This window comes from Eriocheir sinensis, chromosome 4 (genome assembly GCF_024679095.1).
Source record: "Eriocheir sinensis breed Jianghai 21 chromosome 4, ASM2467909v1, whole genome shotgun sequence".
In the NCBI taxonomy this organism is placed as follows: domain Eukaryota; kingdom Metazoa; phylum Arthropoda; class Malacostraca; order Decapoda; family Varunidae; genus Eriocheir; species Eriocheir sinensis.
Window position 1 is genome coordinate 6,461,918 of NC_066512.1, and position 19,754 is coordinate 6,481,671.

Sequence of the window (19,754 nt, forward strand, 5' to 3'; positions counted from 1 at the left end):
GGTAAAAAAAAGTCCCATAAAAACAAAGTACCAAAGGTACCCACCCTCCCCTTCAGTTCCACCACAATATAAATAAAATCACTACACCATAAAACACTACTATAATGGAAAAAAGTGTGGTGTACTAACGAGGTCACCTCGTGAAGGTCGGGTAGGGCTTGGCTACCACAGATGTGTCTGTGGTAATTCAGCGAGGTGCTGCTAGTTCCCAACAATCCACTGACTTAGCTTTGCTCAGTGGCATCTCCAACCTCATTGGTTACGATACTGCCACTGCGCAAAGCAGTTACTAATTAAAATAAAAGAAGAGATCAGAGCACACAGCAATGGGTACAGTGTATTGGGGGTGACTTTAATCTACTTCAATACACATTATCTCAGTGGCTTGAACAAACAATAAATAATCTAGTCTGGAAAGGTGTATATAAACATTCTGGTGCCAGAGATTGAACCCATGGCCAGCCAAACAAGAAGCCATCTTTTTTCTACCCAGTAGCTAAAGAGGGGGGTGCTTTCCATGTTGGCCAGGTCACTAAAACAATGCATATATGAAGAGACAAAAAATAAAGCATCTGATTATTGGTATGGAATGTAAGGTCACAAAAAAATGTCAGGAATGTATAGAGAATTTATGAGAGGGTAGATAAGAGCTGAAAAGACAGACTTTTGAAAATAACATACCAGAGTAAAGATTGTGTTGAATGAATATTGATCAACAGAAGACAAAAAAAGGCAAAGGATCCATTTTCACTGCTCCCTAACATGCATAGTTTGAAGGAGGGATATATAACAAACAGTTAAATTGAAGGAATTCCTTACCCCTGATGATGGTGATGTACTTTGAATCACTATTTGGCAAGTGGCCTGGAGCGCTGATGGTGCAAGTGTAGTTTCCTGTGTCACGCTCCGAGGCATTCTGTACCTTTAGAAAGCTCCACTGGTGAGTGGCGTCGCTATCCTGCTCCACTATATGTTTCTGAAACATTAATAAGACAGAGTGAACAAGTCCTAATAACAGAGTGACACAAGATTATGCTTTATGGGACAGCAGCAGTGTCCCTTTGATGATTATTTACTACATGGACTGCAAAATTAAAATCTGCAGAAATGAATGTTCGAATGATGACCAAACAGTTTTGCTGTGTGTGTGTGTGTGTGTGTGTGTGTGTGTGTGTGTGTGTGTGTGTGTGTGTGTGTGTGTGTAATTCACCACGGCCTGATCACGAGTTGGACTCCCTTTCGCCAGCAGGTACCCTCCCGTCGAGAGCAAGTGCTCATTATCGTCGATCTATGGGTACTGCCAGGACCTCACACACCACACACCCCATCCCCCTTGCTCAAGGGGGGACAGTAACCACTCCTAGTCAACCGAAAGAGTCCGGCCTGAGTGGGGCTCGAACCACCTCCTTTTTTTTTTCAGTGCTCTATCGATTGAGCCACCGGAGCGGTGTGTGTGTGTGTGTGTGTGTGTGTGTGTGTGTGTGTGTGTGTGTGTGTGTGTGTGTGTGTGTGTGTGTGTGTGTAAACAAACTGTTACATCAATATGGTATTTTGGCACAGCTTTTTTGACACCCTGTCCTAATTTTGGGCAATATAGTGCATTGACAAATGTGATTAATTGAGGCGCTTACTCTCACCTCTGATAGTGAAGCCTGGCATGACCATCTGGACGTACGAACAGGAGAAGCGTGACGTCGTTGTGACGTCTATACCCACACACTACCTCCACTCCTGTCTTCCCCTTCTTCCCTCTCTCCACCCCTCCCTCTCTTCTCCATCTCCTTTGCCCTCTACCCTCCACCCCTCTCTCTGTCTCTCTGGGGCAGTAACCACTCCTTGTCGGCGGAAAGATTCCAGCCTAAGCGGGACTCGAACCGCCGCCAGTCTGGCCATGAAGCTTGGCAGCGCGGCGCTCTAACCAATTGAACTACGGAACGGTGTGTGTGTGTGTGTGTGTGTGTGTGTGTGTGTGTGTGTGTGTGTGTGTGTAAACTTTTATTGCTAAGGTTGTGTGAAATTACAATAATTTCCCAGATGTGTGAAAAAAAAATAAAGTAGACTTTAAAGATAATATTGAGAAAAAAAGAAAAAAAAACATTTATGGACGATTGTATGGCCATGGCTACACACAATATCAGAGATGGCATAGAGAGCTCAGTGGTTTTACCTTGAAAGTTTTGACAAACTTTAAGGTAATGAAAATCAATGAGCATATATGGATATAATCTAATATACATAAATACATTCTTTTTTATTATTATTTTGTAACAAAGGTATAGGGGATATACTCACAGCCTCTGAGTTTGGGTAAGTCCAGCGAAGTGTTATGTTCAGCGGGTCAACCAGTATACACTCCAGGTAAAAGCTGTCTCCTTTACCGTAGTGTTGGTTCTTCCCTTCATAAATCACTGGCTTGCGTATCTGCTTAACTGTACAAATGATTATTGGATTACTTGTTAAATATAGTGAAAGGCTCCCTGAACTTGATGCTGGAGACTCCATTTTCCACATCAAGCTGAGAGGGAGAGCCACATTTGAGAAACAAACTCACCTTTATATCACTATTCAAATGACATTATCAAAGAATCTATGAGGCTCACTAATAACATGTTATCAAAATTGAGGAGATAAAATTTATTTTATCACTCAGTTTGTAGGGAGGAAGCAATTAGTACTGTAGATGAATGACTATACTGAAGCTACCTAACTGCTGTGACTACATCTTTTGGAACAGCCAAAATAAGAAAGATTTTAGAGTAATGTGAAAATCACAACCTCAGTGAAAACTACTGGTACGAACAAATCCAACATACAATAAGACTTCCATGCAAAAAACACTAGTCTTAAAAGCGCCATGCTGATGTTGAATCAATCTACATTTCCTGCTCTTAAAACCTTTACACAGTCCTTGTGCCTTTTGTAGGGGAGAGCAGTGATGATTCGAACAGTGGGATGGTCCGTACATCGCATTTATTGTAAAACGTATGGGACTGAGTGCCGCGAGATTTTTTGTGAATGTACAAAACTTTGTTGCCTTGGCTCACACGGGACAACCACGCCTTCAGAGCTGTTCTTCTCGATGCAAGTCCGATTTTGTATTTTTGCATCTCGTATGTAATATTTCCAGGGTGTATCATAAGCTCTCACTTCAAGAATATGGCTAGCAGCGAAATTTACATTATCACATTGATACAGCGATGCACGGCGAAGGTATTGCCGTATAAGATGAACACCCAGCTCTCGTGCTGGAAGTGGATTTTGACCACCCATTTATTTTTTATTGAGTCGTGATGATTCGGACAGTTGATTTTTTCATGATTTTTATTAATTTTATATGAATTTAAACACTACAGTTCTTGCAACAGTTATGAAAATGTTAATTTGGTTGATTTATACTCAAACATTATGCTTGTGAGAAGAGAAGGAAGCCATAATTCCAAAATTCTTGAGATATTTCTTTTAGGTCTCCTTTTAATTATTTTTTCCTATATATATTGAGAGGATACTTGTGCTTATAGAAATGTCTTATAATATATATATTCTTGTTTATAAGCCAATCAAACTTAAGGTATATTGATTTTATGCCGAGTAGTACAAGTGTCCGTGCCATCCCACCTCCCTGGCCGAACTATCACCACGGGTGGGGATGATTCGGACGATTTAGAAACGTGTTTCATCACCTACATCTAAAAACTGGAAATGGGTATGCGTGTCACATTAACAATATAAAGAGCCAAAGGATGAAGGGATATTTTGAGATCAACAAAATTACACTACTTTTTTTTTAAAAATTCTGAATTTTTTTTTTTAAAGTAGCCGAATCATCACCGCTCTCCTACTGCTTGGGGGCGAAATAGCAAGCACTTCCTCTCTTTTTTGTGGGATTAATTTTGCAACAAAAAAAACAATCAGTCAGTGTTTCAGTAACATTAATCAACAAAGCTGAGTTTTTAAGGAATAGTAAATCACAAATTGAAACACAAACAATGCATGCAATGCTCAAAGCCAGTGTGCAGAAAGAATAATTCAGCATAAGTGAAGAACATGCATACCTGCATAAAAAAAAAATAAACAATCAATATGATAAAGACAGAGGTTTTAGACAAAAATGTAAAAAAAATGTTTGAGGTAAAGTTTTGTGCTTTGAGCAAACGACCTTCATTTTCTGTGGAAATGAGTAGTTCTAATATAACACTGCCTATTGTGCCCACCTCATCCATCTGCTGAACTATGAAGGCAACAGTTCAGGCACCACTGCTAAGTGCTTTCACGGTTGCTGCCGCTGCCGTGACAGGCTCCAACCAAGGCATGTAGTACGGTACGGTACGGTACGAAATTACGGTACGGTACGAATCTGAGGACGGCAAAAGTACGGTATGATATTACGGTACGATATTTTTCTAATACTACGGTACGGTACGAAAGTATGATATTTTTCGTACCTTTTTCGTACCAAGATATAGACGAACACCTGCATCTGTGATCAGGTCATTCAGGTGACTATTGAAGTGAGTGAGGTCATGTGCCGGCACTCCCGCGGGACCTGGAGTGGAGTGGCAAGGTCATTAATATAACGTCAATGAGGTCTCGGCCTTCCCAGGGGATTAAGGGTGGAGTGGCAGGCGGTAGCTAAGCAAGTAATTTGCTCTGACCTCAAGGCATGTGACGGGTCAGCACAGCAGTTCTTACCAGACCTCCACACAAGACATGTCGAGACTCGAGAGTCCTGAGTTAAGGCCAGGGTCATAAGTATTGTGTCTTCTCTTCCTGGTGTTCTTCACTCCAAGATACATCTACTAGTCTCCTGTTTATAAGGTAAGATGCTATATATATATATATATATATATATATATATATATATATATATATATATATATATATATATATATATATATATATATATATATATATATAATTTTTTTCTTCTTTTTTTCAAGCCTAAGTTTGTATGTTGGTGAACAAGGGCGGATCCAGCCTTGAGTTTTTTGGGGGGCCAACTGTTCATCGACGACGGACTGTACACATGGAATTAAGTCACATCGGATTGCATTGTGCTTTTCAGGGGCATAACTCAAGAATTAGATCCAGAATACTTTTGGTCTTTATTAAGCATATATTAATATATAACATATAAGAATCACAATAATCACATCGTAATATTTAAAAACATTGCTTTCATCAGCCTTGACCTTTTTTAATCTTGACAACCCCGTCTTCTTGCCTCCATATGTAAATTTTGACCTTTACCATATACACTTGTCATGCGATATAATAAATAATAATTAAATGCTCAGATGCAATTATGTTTGCTCGTGTTTGCTTTGCTCGTAGTATGGCTTATAGGCCTATTTCTATCATCATAACTGAAATCCCCACGTCTAAATGTCATACATGTACGAGCGTATTAAAGACAAAAACACGATGTTTATGCAGTTGTGCCATAGAATTGGATTTTGTTTTATGTAGTAGAGCGATGCAGTATCGACTATCGAGTTCTACATGATATGTATATGATTGAGGGAGGCTGACAGTATCTGTAACGAATTTCTTTGGGGGGGGCCAAAACATACTCTCAGAGCGTTTGGGGGGGGCCATGGCCCCGTGGCCCCCCCCCCTGGATCCGCCTATGTTGGTGAATATTGAATTCCTAATATTGCTAATATTCAACCGCGTTGTGTTGTTGTATTTTTAAAGTAATATAATTTTCCTAGTTTATTGATATTCATAGTATATTGAATGCAATGAAATATAACCTGTTGTAGAAATAAAGTAGTATATACTGTTCTATATGTGTATAATTTATCATATCAGCATTATGTATGCATGGTACGAAATAAGGAACGAAATTACGGAATATGCTGGGAGCGGAAGCTAGTGACCTCACGGAGACACAAACACCTAACCTTCCTAGTGTTGGGGGAGAGGGGGTTGGCGAGATGCCTGACGCCCTAATGTTTTTGATAAATTTCGGGCGACACTGATACACCCACGGCAGGTACTCAGTCTCCAGTCTGATTTATTATTTTTCAACATGGCTCTCATTTCTCTGTTTATTATGTAATTTTTCATGAATCCTGTCATTTTTCTCCCCAGTCCTCTTTTATTTTCTCATTTCCACAGCAGCCTGTTATGTGGAACTTTATCAAATGCCTTTTTTAGGTCCAAAAGTATACAGTCCGCCCATCCGTCTCTCTCTTGTACTATATCTATTACTCTTGAGTAAAAACCTATTAGATTTGTGACACAAGAATTACTTTGTCTGAATCCATATTGACTTTCAATTATTATTTTCTCTCTTTCTAGATGGTCTACCCACCGTCTTTTAATTATCTTCTCACACAGCTTCCACATGACGCTTGTTAGAGAAACGAGTATATAGTTCAGAGGCTCTTGTTTATTTCCGCTCTTGTATAATGGAACTAGATGTGCCCTTTTCCATTGCACTGGGAGTTCCCCGGTCTTGACTGAACAACTGATAATACCTTGAAATTGTTGTATTAACTCTTCACTGCACTCATTTAGTACTTGACCTGATATTTCATCTGGACCCATTGCCCTCTTACCATCTAGTGATTTAATAGTCCCATTATCTCTTCTCTATCCACTTTTATATTTTCCATTCTCTTGACACTTCTCTTCCCATCCCTCTCTTTAAATTCTGTCTCATGGGTAAACACCTTCTGAAAGTTTTAATTTATATTTCACAGGTTTCCTTTATATCCTCAAAGACTTGATCCCCTACTTTTATCTCATTCACAGCTTCTTTTTTCCTCAGTTTCTTATTTATATATCTATAAAAAAAAATTCGGTTCTCCTTTCAATTTTCTATTATACATTTTTTCATACTCTTTTCTTCTTCTCTCCTGACTTTGGTGTAATCATTTCCAGCTTGGCTATAGCCTTCCCTATTTATGGCATCCCTTCTCCATTTTAAGTTTCTCCATGCTTTATCTTTCTTTTTCTTTCCTTCCAGATATCTTGCATTTTAAACCACTTCTTTTTCCCTATTTACTTTATCAGATAGTAGGGTACCCACTTTACAACACCTTCATTATAAGTTTTAAGGAAGTAGTCATATTTTTGATGTACGTTTTTAGCTCATACATTTCTGACCAGTTTATGCTGCCTAAAAAGGCTCACTCTACCGCTCTACCTAGCTTTATTGTAATTTCTTATTTTCTCCTTATGGTACTCTAATCCAATGTCTTCACATTGTTCGTCAATTTCTATTTGTAGCACTTCATGGTCACTTTTTCCCAGTGGGCTTTCGTGTTGCACTTCACTTAACAGGTCTACCTTTAGTCAAAATTAAGTCCAATCTTGCTTGTTTATCTTCTCTAAATTTCGTCTCTTCCTTTACCTACGCTGTCATGAGGTTTCTGTAGCTAATTTTAATACTTTAGCTCCCCACGTATTTTCTTCACTTTCCATTTCAGACTTTTCCAATTTGACATTTTTGCAGTTGAGGTCTCCTGTTAGAATTAATTTTTTGCTATTTATAATGATATCCTCTAATACTTTACTTGTACATTCTAACAGATAGTTATAAATTTCATTTGTCCAGCTTGCTGTGTGTGTGTGTGTGTGTGTGTGTGTGTGTGTGGGCGGGGCACATACGTCACCATCACTATCAGTTTTTCACCACATTTTAACTTTTATAAAACACTTCATTTTTTTTTGTATTTTCTGTTCTTGTTCTCACTTTTACCACTTTTAAATCTGTTTTGACCAGTGGCGTATTAGGCCTGAGCTTTCGGGGCTATAGCCCCGAATGTTTTAAAAATATCCCCGGATCTCAAGAGTTTTTTTTTTTTTTAATAAGAATAGCTCCAGCTAGGCCAATATGAAATGTTAATTCTTTTTTAAGTTTTTGTACTAGAACTTAGATTTGATAGATCTCATACGGAGATCACACGGTTTGATCCCGTCCGATTCACGTTCCTATCACGTATTCACGGCCACTCGCCAGTCGGCCATCAGTCAGGCAGTGGTGTCAGGCGCCAGCCAAGGTGCGTATCCCTGCCCGCGCACACGTGTGAGCGAGAGAGCTTGTTGACCGATATAGTCTATCAATCCTAACTTGAGCCCTGTGGCTTGGCCCGGGGAATCCCCCATTATTTACACATCTAGCGATGACCTGCGCATGGCGATCTGTCTCACTGTTAGTCTGTACGTTATATATTTATGGAAAAAAAAAAAATATATATATATATATATATATATATATATATATATATATATATATATATATATATATATATATATATATATATATATATCCTGCACAGCCAAGCAAAAGAGATTATATATAATAACGTTAATCAGAGAGAGAGAGAGAGAGAGAGAGAGGTAGCGAGCCCCTCTGAGGAGAGTGAGTGATGTGGCAGAAGCGCGGTCTCCCTGAGCCGCGCCTAAAGGCTCAAGTTAGAGTCGATAGAGTATAGTAGCGTGCAAGACCTGAGTCTGAGGCTATGGATATAAGAAGCTTTATCAAAAAGAAAGAGGACCTAGCCAATTAGGTGCAGCCTCCAAGGCAAGAGTAAGGGGAGGAAGAGTTACTTCCTACTGTTGCTATAACTGCAGATGAGTCAGGACTGGAGACTGTCGCTGCCTTTACATTGTCTGTTAACTCAGGCTGATGAAGCACAGGGCTCTTTAGCCAGCTAGCCAATAGTCATAGTCTAGGTGAGTGGTTCTTTTTGTCACACAAGGCACACTAACTCTTTAAAAAAATATGGTAGTTATGTATACTATAATGATGGGAAATGTGCACACTGCACCGAATAGCTCCAGCATTCAGCAGTTCGAAGTGGAACGAGGGACCGTTATTTTTCTGATTTCCAAAGGATCCAGTTATTATTTACCGAATTTCAGGTGGTCTTTTTATTGATATTTTGCTGTAGACAAAAACCTGTGGTCGTTATTTACGTAAGAATTAAGCGAAATCAAACTTCATTGGTATAAAAAACAAGTTAAAAGCATAACAGTAAAAGAAACTTTAATACGTCTTTAACCCTCTATTAAATAAACTTGCAGCCTGCAGGAACTGATGACATGGCAGGAGTAAAAACCAGCATCTAAATTTATAAAATGTCGTAGTAGAGTAATAGACTGCATGAGATGAAACCTGACAGGCTACATTATTTATACTATCGTATATGATTACCTAGGCTATGACAACGGAATAAACAATTTATACTTCTATTATAAGGTTAAAGGCTGAAAGTTTTTTTCTTCTTTTTTCAGGTGAGTAGAGGAAAAAATAACAATAATAATTTGAGGTTGTCTGTACAGTACATTTATATGTATGATACATCAGTCTTAAGCGCTTAAAATTAATGTGCTTATGCTTTACCATAATTTGATAATGACCTTGAAAGTTTTATTATGACACACTTGCCATATTTTCAGTGTTACTGCTAAATACAATAACACATAAATTGGCCCTAATGTATGTCAGAGAGGCCTCAGAATTACCCTAAAAACTCCGCGCTTCTCTCACCTCCAACCACCCAGCATTTTGGGCTGGGCTAAGCCCCCAATGTTTCAGGGTCCTAAATACGCCCCTGGTTTTGACCAATATCATCACTTCTCCACCACTCTTCCTTATTCTGTCTTTTCTATATATAATATAATTGGATTCCTCTATTCCTACCATTTATCTACCTTTTGCTAGTTTTTTTTTTTTTTCAGTGATGCATATTACATCTGGTTTTACTTTGTTGAGGTAGTCTTTTAATTTTGGCTTTTTTTTAATAAGTCCGTCGACTTTAGTGTACTTTAACCTAAGCTTTTTCATCCCCTTCTCTTTCCTATCGTTGTTGCTTTTACTTATTCTCCTCCTCTCTCTTCCTGATCCACCACTTCATCACTCTGTCGTTTCGCATTCTCCAAAAAAGACCCTCTTTTTTCTCACTGTTCTTTCTTCATTCTTGTGTTTTGCCTCGTTCACAATTTCCCTCATTTTAACTCTTTCCTCCATGCTCATATCATTCCTTATATATGTTTCTTTATATCGTTCTATACCTTTTAGTATTCCATTCCAACTAATGGTCATCTCAGCTGCCATTTGTGACCTTAACTTCAGCTTTATAGGTCTATTTTTCCCTTCCTCATATTTTCCTAGTCTCATCACCTCGTCCGCTTCCTCTGTTAGTCTTTCGACATTTTCATCTGAGCTTGTCAGTATTTCTTTCACTTTGTTCATATCGTATCTCTTCTCCTCCCTCATTGTGATTTTATCTTCTTTAACAACAACGATTATCACATTCTTCTTCTTTTCTACAAATTATCGAATCAAGTCTTTCTCACTACCTGGACATCCTCACGCTCCATTTCCACTTTTCTTTCGCTTTCTTGTTGTTCCAGGATTTCTTTGAAACTACCTTTCTCCTTTTCATTTTCTTTTTTCCATACATTTATTTCTACATCAATTAATTTCTTAATCTTATTTTCCACATCTACTTAACTGTCAATATTTACCTTTACCCTTTCCGACATTTCTTCTTTAACCATTGCTTTTATCTTGTCTTCAATGTTATCATCACTGGCACTTCCCTTTCCAGTTTTTCGTTCTCCTCCCTTAGTTTTCTGACTTCTTCCCCCCCTGGCTACTGTAATAGCTCCTTCAGATCATCCACGATGTCAACAAATTTTCTTAAATCCTCTCTCAGACCCCTAACCTCTTTCTTTGAGTCTTCTATTCCTTTCTCCAGTCATCTGATGGTTGTCCATATTCCAGGGGCTGGCATCTGGGCCGGCGAAAAGCCAGCAAAACTATGGCCAGCCTCGTACACCATGTCCTTCCCACTCGCCGCCATTTGCCCGGGCGGGTCCAGCTACGGCAAAGTTTACACTAAGTACAACGTCAACCTTTCTTCTATTTCTTTGTGCTCATTTATCCTTTTAGGAGACAAGATCTACCCTACTGCTCTATCCCAAGGCCCTGACCCCACAAAAATAGATGAATGTGTTGAATTTCCTGGTCAATAGGCGGAGTGGATCGGCGGTGTTGTTTGTGTCCCGGCGTCCCGACAGTCCGACAGTGTGTGTGTGTGTGTGTGTGTAGGTGAGTACATGTGCATATAACATATGAACACACACACACACACACACACGCACCGCCGCCGCTAACGTCAACACCTGCGCCGCTACCGACACTCCAGAATACTGACCAGGAATTCGACAAATTTACCTATGCTGTTGGTCAGGGCCTGGGGATAGGGCGCAGGTTAGAGGTCCTCTCTCCCAAAAAGCTAAGTGAACACAAAGACATCGAAGGAAAGTGTCCGATATAAGTGTAAACAACTGTCGCGTCAGGATCCATCCGGGCAAGATGGTGTCGGGTGTGGAGGACATTGTGAACGAAGCTGAAGGCTTTCCTGAATTTTCGCCGGCCCAAATGCAAGCCCCGGGATTGTGGACACCCATCAGATGAGTGGAAAAAGAAGAAAATGACTCAAAGAAGGAGGTAAGGGCTCTGAGGGAGGACTTAAGAAAGTTTGTTGACATGGCTGATGATCTAGAGTAGGAGCTAGTTGCCAGAGGGGAAGAGGTCAGAAAACTAAGGGAGGAAAACGAAAAACTGAAAAAGGGTAGTGCAAGTGATGTTAACATGGAAGAAAAGATAAAAGCAATGGTTAAAGAAGAAATATCGAAAAGGGTAAAGGTACATATGGACAGCGAAGTAGACGTGGAAAATAAGATCAAGAAATTAGTTGTTGTAGAAATAAATGTACGATGGAAAAGAGAAAATGAAAAGGAGAAAGGAAGTTTCAAAGAAACCCCAGAGCAACAAGGAACGGAAAGAAAAGTGGAAAGTGAGGTTGTCCAGGTAATAAGAAATAAGGAAGACTTGGTTCGAGAATTGGCAGAAAAGAAGAAGAGTGTGATAATCATGGGTGTTAAGGAGGAGAAAATCCCAATGAGAGCACAGAGAGAGATATGAAATCACTAAAGTGAAAAAAATACTGACAAGCCTAGATGAAGAACCCGGAAGGCTGACATAGGAGATGGACGAGGTGATAAGACTAGGAAAATATGAAGAAAGGAAAAGTAGACAAATTAAGCTAAAGTTAAAGTCACAAACGGCAACTGAGATGATTAGTCGGAGTGGAAAACTAAAAGGCATATAAAAATATAAAGACACATATATGAGGAAAAATATGAACATAGAAGAAAGACATATGATGAGGGAAATTGTGAATGAAGCGAAGCACAGTAATGAAGAAAGAACAGAAGCAGAAATGGATAAGGTTTGTTGGAATGTGCGAAACGACAAAGTGATGAAGTGGTGGATCAAGAAAAGGGAGGAGGAGAACAAATAGCAACAACAACAAGGAAGAAAAAGGAACGAAAAAGCTTAGTTAGGTTAGCGTACACTAATGTCAATGGACTCATATAAAAAAAGTTAGAATTAAAAGACTACCTGAATAAAGCTAAACCAGATGTAATGTGCATCACTGAAACAAAACTAACAAAAAGAATAGAAATGGTGGGAGTAGAATAGTGCAATTATAGCATATATAGAAAAGACAATGGGGAAGAGTGGTGGAGGGAAGATGATATTGGTCAAAACGGACTCAAAAGTGCAAAAAGTGAGAACAGGTCCAGATAATACGGAAATTTTAAGTGTTCTACTGCAGTTGAAATGCGGTGAAAAACTGACAGTAATGGTAACATATGTGCCTCCACACACAACAAGCTGGACTAACAAAATTTATAACAACTTGTTAGAAGGTACAAGTAAAGCATTAATAGACATCATTAGAAATAGGAAGAATGTAATTCTAGCAGGGGACTTCAACTGTAAAAATGTCAAATTGTAAAAGTTTAAAGTGGAAGGTGAAGAAAATACGTGGGGAGCTAAAGTTTTAATATTGGACACAGAAAACCTCATGACACAATGGGTGAAGGAGACGAGATTTAGAGAAGAGGATGAACCATTGCTGGTTCATGCTCTTCTCTAAATCTCGTCGAGACCTTATTTTCAGTAAAGGAACAGATTTGTTAAGTGAAGTGCAACACGAGTGCCCACTGGGAAAAGTGACCATGAAGTATTACAATTAGAAATTGACGAAGAATGTGAAGAAATTGAATTACAAAACCATGAAGAGAAAAGAAGGAATTACAATAAAGCTAAGTATAATGAAATATTTTTTTTTTTTTTAAAGCGTGAATTGGTCAGAAATGAAAAAGCTGAGAAAAGTGAAAAAAAAAATATGATTACTTCCTTAAAACTTGCAATGAAGGTGTGGCAAAGTGGGTACCTTACTATGTGATAAAGAAAAGAGGGGAAAAACAGTGGTTTAATACGTGATGTCTGGAAGCAAAGAAGAAGAAAAAATAAAGCATGGAGAAACCTAAAGCTATAGACATGCTAGAAATGATTACACCATAGTGAGGAGAGAAGAAGAAAGCAAGTATGAAAAGAACATAATAGAAAAATCTGAGGATGACCCAAAACTTTTTTATTGACATAAATAAGAAATTGAGGAAAAAAGAAGCAGTGAATGCGATCAAAGTGGGTGACCCAATCTATGAGGATAAAAAGGAAATCTGTGAAATATTAAATGGAAACTTTCAGAAAGTATTTCCCCAGGAGAAAAATTTGAAAAGAGGAATGAAGAGAGAAGTGTCAAGAGAATGGAAAACATAAAAGTGGATAGAGAAGAGATACTGGGCAATTGAAATCAATAGATAGTACGAAGGCAATGGGTCCAGATGAAATATCAGGTCAAGTACTAAAAGAGAGCAGTGAACAGTTAATAGAACCAATCCATGATATTACAAGTTGTTCAATCAAGACCGGGGAAGTCACAGTACAGTGGGAAAGGGCACATGTGGTCCCATTATACAAGAGCGGAAACAAAACAGACCCTTTGAACTAAAGACCGGTTTCTCTAACAAGCATCATGTGCAAGTTGTCTGAGAAGATAATTAAAAGACAGTAGGTAGATCATCTAGAAAGAGAAAAGATAATAAATGAGAGTCAATTTGGATTCAGACAAGGTAAATCTTGTGTCACAAATCTAATATGTTTTTACTCAGGAGAGAGTAATAGATAAAGTGCAGGAGAGACGGATGGGTGGACTACATATTTTTGGACCTAAAAAAGGCATTTCGTAAAGTTCCACATAAGGAACTGCTGTGGAAATGAGAAAATAGAGGAGGATTTGGGAGAAAAATTACAGAATAGATGAAAAAATACCGAGCAAACAGAGAAGTGAGAACCGTGTTCAAAGATGAGATATCGGAATGGAGAACGGTCACAAGTGGAGTTCCACAGGGATCAGTTTTAGGGCCTATAATGTTTTTAATATATATATATATATATATATATATATATATATATATATATATATATATATATATATATATATATATATATATATATATATATATATATATATATAAATGATATGCCAGAAAAGTAAAGAGTTACATGGGTATATTTGCAGATGACGCCAAACTGCTTTGATAGATAAGAGATGACGATGATTGTAAGAAACTGCAGGAAGATTTAAATGCGTTACATGAATGGAATAAAAAATGGGGAGATGGAGTGTCACGCAATGAAAATGGGCAAGAGTTAAAATAGACCAAGTGGAGTGTATAAGATAGGAGGGAGAATCATCGACACAGTGAAAGAAGAAAAAGACTCGGGAAATATAATGCAAGATATATACTGACACCTGAGCAGCACATAAACAAGATATTCGGAGAAACTTATAGTCTGCTGCAAAATATTAGAGTGGCATTTCACTACTTGGATGGGGACATGATGAAGAAGATAATGACAACACTGATTAGACCGAGGCTAGAGTATGCAGCAGTTGTTTTGTTACTACACAAGAAAAAGGACATAAGGAAACTTGAAAGGATTCAAAGGATTGCGACTAAGATGGTACCAGAGCTATCAAGCCTGCCATACGAGTCTAGATTAGAGGAACTGGGCTTACCAACACTGGAAGAAAAAAGAGAAAAAGGAGACCTGATAGCGTTGTACAGAAATACGAGCGGAATGAAAGTGTTGAATATAAATGATTTAATCGAGATGGAAGGGAGGAGGCAACTAAGAGGACACAGTAAGAAATTGAGAAAGGGGACTTGTTTGAAAGACTTAGAGAAGGTCAATTTTCCATACGGGAGTGGAGATATATGGAATGGACTTAGCAAAGATATTGTTGAAGTGGGCAGTGTCCATAAAATGAAGGAAAAGCTGGACAAATATAGATTGGGAGACAGTTCCGTCCTTACTTGAGTTCAGGCCCTGTATACTACAAATTGGTAAATACACACACACACACACACACACACACACACAGTGAGTGAGAGTGGTAGGGTGAGGACGTGCCGGCGTGAGCTCTTTGCTCCTTGGAACTGCCGCGTCGACAATGGCGGGCAGAACCAGGAGTCTGAGAGATTCCTGTGAAGATTTTGCAGGCGAGGAGTGCTGTTTGTGTCTAAGGTGGTGTCATGTGAAGCGTGCTAATTTGACTGGAGTGAAGCAGGATAATGTATCTAAAATAAATTGGATGTGCGCCCCATGTGCATGCTGTTTGTGTCCAAGGTGGTGTCATGTGAAGTGTGATTATTTGACTGGAGTCAAGTAGGATAATGTACCTAAAATAAATTGGATGTGCACTCCATGTCTTCACAAAGCGTCTCTCGCTACCAACATTGTTAAAAAATTGGATAAATTCAAGCAAGAATTATCTAAAGAAATATCTGTGATTAAAGATGAGGTTAAATCTCGGATGTCCATGGTGTCAAGGAGGAGCTGAGTGAGGTGGCAGGCGTGATTTATGAGGAGCAGGCAGAGTCAGGTCCCGCCAGTTTTGCTGACGTAGCCAGACGCAAGAGGAAGAAGAATCTCCTTATCGTGAAGGCCTCTGATAAAAAAAAAAGGGCTACTGAGTTGAAAAATGAAGTTTCCCAGGCATTACAAATCATTCAGATTACTGATGAGAACACAAGGAATGAACCGGCTCAGAAACTGGAAAATGTAGAGCAAGTTAGCACAAAAAATGTGGGAAAACTAAGGCCTGCAATGTGCATAAGGAAGAGACCGGAAATAAGATAAGTGAAACACTGTTGAACAGGAATGGGTTCCTACACTCGATTCCTGGAGTTGAGGGGAAAATTGAGAAGATTTTTAGCAAGCCAGCTGCTGGTGGCACAATGCACTATATTTTGAAATGTGATCCAGCTGTTAGACTCTATACGTATAGTACGTATGTCTATTCGTATGGTACGTATGTCTATACGTATGGCACGTATGTCTGTACATTAGTACGTACGTTTATACGTATGGTACTTATGTCTATACTTATGGTACGTATGTCTATACTTATGGTACGTATGTCTATACATATAGTACGTATGTCTATACGTATGGTACGTATGTTCATACGTATTGTACGTATGTCTATATGTATAGTATGTATGTCTATACGTATGGTACGTATGTCTATACGTATGGTTCGTATGTCTGTACGTATGGTACGTATGTCTATACGTACAGTACGTACGTCTACAGTTAGAGTTGATTAATAAGCACCATGACAAGATAAAATTAGAATGGGGAGTGTATACTGTGAGAGATAGATACCATGCAATCATATGTTACCATTGTCAAAGATGCGGACATCTTGAGGCCAACTGCACTGGCAAGAACAATGGAGAATCCCAAAAATGTTACAAGTACGCTGGTCATCATAAATCAAAAGATTGTTCCATGGCTGAGAGGAAATGCATAACTTTTGTGAGGTACAAGAAGCCAGAAATTAACCACTCAGTGTTGTGTAGTTCTTCAAACTGAAATTGAGAGAATTCGTAACATAACCGATCATGGCTATTAATTGGTGTTTGAGACTCGAAGATAAATTGTGTGTGATAAATGTTCAGTGAGCTGGAAATGATCGCTGGACAGTGAATTGTGATACTATAAAGAAAATATCAGATAAATGAAAAATGAAACAATGGATATTTGTGATACTATAAAAAAGAAAGATAGTGATTAGCACGAACCAATACATGGCCAAGTGCCTATAATGATGCCATTTTTATTAAAAGGACATCAGTAGGATCTCCATGAAAGCAATTAAGACTCATTATGACATTATGACATTATGACATTGTGAATAAATACATATCCAGGATTATTATTGAGGCTAACATCAATATTGCTGACGGCCCTGAGGAGCGCTGCGCTGGCAGCGGAGCGGAGCCTGAAACCTCATCAACGGTAAACGGTAAACACACACACACACACACACCACTCCGTGCCGCAACTGGTAGAGCGCTGCTCTGCCAGGCTACACGATCTGACAGGGCGGCGGTTCGAGCCCGCTCAGGCCGGATTCTTTCCGTTGACTAGGAGTGGTTACTGTCCCCCCTTGAGCAATGGGGATGTGGTGTGTGGTGTGTGAGGTCCTGGCAGTACCAATAGATCGACGATAAAGAGCACTTGCTCATGTCGGGAGGGTACCTGCTGGCGATTACGAGTCCAACACGTGATCAGGCCGTGGTGGTGGTGAATTACACATACACACACACACACACACACACACACACACAACATCACTGGCATACATACTCCTTGAGACAATTTTCACCACATATGACTGACTTTGTTGACCTAATAATGTCTTCTCTGTGTGTCTATAGTAAATCTAAGCACTGGATGACCCTTCTCTAAGTTGCTGCTACAGCAGAAGGCGCGGCAACTTTAAAAAAAAAACATGTCTACTTCGAAAATTAGAATAATGATCTGCAAGATGCCACATTTCAGTGCTGGTGGCAGTTCTTGGTGGAACTGAAATGGTGCCCTGTGGGTTTTATCAGAGTGCTGCCTCTATGTTGCTGCTCTCTCTATATATAGGGACTCTAATCTCTAAGCACCAAGCCCTGTCTGCAAGCAGTGTAACATTAGTAACATTTTCACTTTTCTTGTGACAGTCAGAGTTAGTTGACATGTGTTTGGTATAATGCAGCAGCAAGCATGGTGTTCACTTACCAGTGGTAACTTCAATATCTTTTGCAATAAAGTTTCCTTTGCCATCCTTGCATTTATACTTTCCTGCATCGCTCGGGTTCACATTTTTCACAGAAAATCCTTTTCTAGGGTCAAAACTTACTCTTTCTTGATTGGTGATCTAACAGAAAGATAAGAGCACAAAATCAATTGAAAATTAGTATGGAGAAAAAAATACTATGAAACACTGAAAAAATGAACCTGCAAAAGAATTTGTAGTTCATAATGTTATTTAAATATCAGGTGTTGTGTAAATCTCAGCTAACTGAACAATGCAGTAACTACCCATCTTTAAACTAGTACCCTCCCGAGTTTCGCGTTATCCGAGTTTCGCGATCCCTGAGTTTCGCGCTTACTCCTAAATGTTTACCATCCCGACATACCCGCATCATTGCCCCGAGTTTCGCGCTGCTTTGACATGTACGGGTCACATCTACCTTTCGTCGGCGTCACGCGCGCTGCCTTAAAAGGCAGTGTCACACTGGCCGTATTCCTCCAAGCATTTGCCCAACCAGGAGCGAGTTGTCGGTTGTCCGCACGGATGGAAAACAGTTGTGGGTACGAGCAACCGCGCAGCTGTATGTAAACAAACAGACGACGGCAGTGTCTGAGGAGTGGGAAGCAGTGAAAGATGGCCCACCATGAGACTCGTAAAGTGGACTGGCAGAGCTGCTTTGTTTATTATTGAATTGACAAGATAAGAGAACACCCCGTGCTGTGGAACCACAGTTTAAAAACTTTTTTTCTCCAGTCTCTGAAAATTGGAGGACTCCCGGTGTGGTGTCGTCTACCATTCCGTGTCGTGAGACATCCGATCCTGAACTTCGCATCACGGAACCCAATCTTTACTATTACAGAGTAACTAAGTGAAGCATCTAAGTGTAAAAAAGTACCAAGGAGGACCTAAAAAGCGATGCAAAGCGGAACATGTCACAACAACAAGAAGAAGAATGATTGTTGATATCCAAGAGAAGATGGCGCCACTATAAACACTTGCCTGCCCCATGACGGGCTGGGGCCGAGCACCATCCAGGCCCCTCAAGCAAGCCTACCGGCGCTATAGGCGTAGACGTAAAAAAAGAAAAAAAAATCCTAGTTATATAAAATCGTACGTCATCATATGCTTTTATAATAATATAAATAAACTTGGGTGGGACAGATCCCGACAAGCAGTCGACAAAAGACAGGGTATTGTGTCGAAATTCATGTATGTATTCAGGATGGGATGTCTCACGACACGGGATGACAAGACGACACCACACCGGTGTTGTGTTCCTGGCTGTCCTCCCGCGAACTACGCATGCTCAGAAGCGAATGTAAACAAACAAAGACTTGTTGATAAACAAAGCTGTTTTCACGCATCCCCCGACAGCAAAGCTATGCTCACTTCGCTTGCCAACTACCCCCACCTCATGAACCTAGGATGTCTCCCCGTCCTTGAAGCCATAACCGCCACTATAAACACTCGCCTGCGCCAGAACGGGCTGGGCCGACCATCAGGCCCCACCGGGAAGAAGCCTTGGGCCGACCATCAGGCCCCATCGGGAAGAAGCCTTGGGCCGACCATCAGGCCCCACCGGGAAGATGCCTACCGGCGCAATAGGCAGCGACGTAAAAAAAAAAAAAAAAAAAAAAAAAAAATATTGCCCATGCGGCGTGCCTGTGGTCCCTCCTTAAACAGAAGTTCACATTGTCACCACTGCACGTGCGCGGCCAA

General features: G+C 39.8%; 1 protein-coding gene across 3 annotated transcripts in view; it reads right to left on the reverse strand.

Moving 5' to 3' along the window:
* The window catches only part of LOC127008171 (vascular endothelial growth factor receptor 2-like), a gene marked incomplete at its 3' end in the record, with an annotated part of 125,577 nt that overhangs the window by 99,296 nt on the left and 6,527 nt on the right, over positions 1 to 19,754 (reverse strand). Inside the window, 3 exon segments of one of the 3 annotated variants that reach the window (XM_050879856.1) lie at positions 820 to 976; positions 2,293 to 2,429; positions 18,020 to 18,158. In XM_050879856.1, the coding sequence (XP_050735813.1) occupies positions 820 to 976; positions 2,293 to 2,429; positions 18,020 to 18,158 (433 nt within the window). 3 annotated transcript variants of the gene reach the window in all.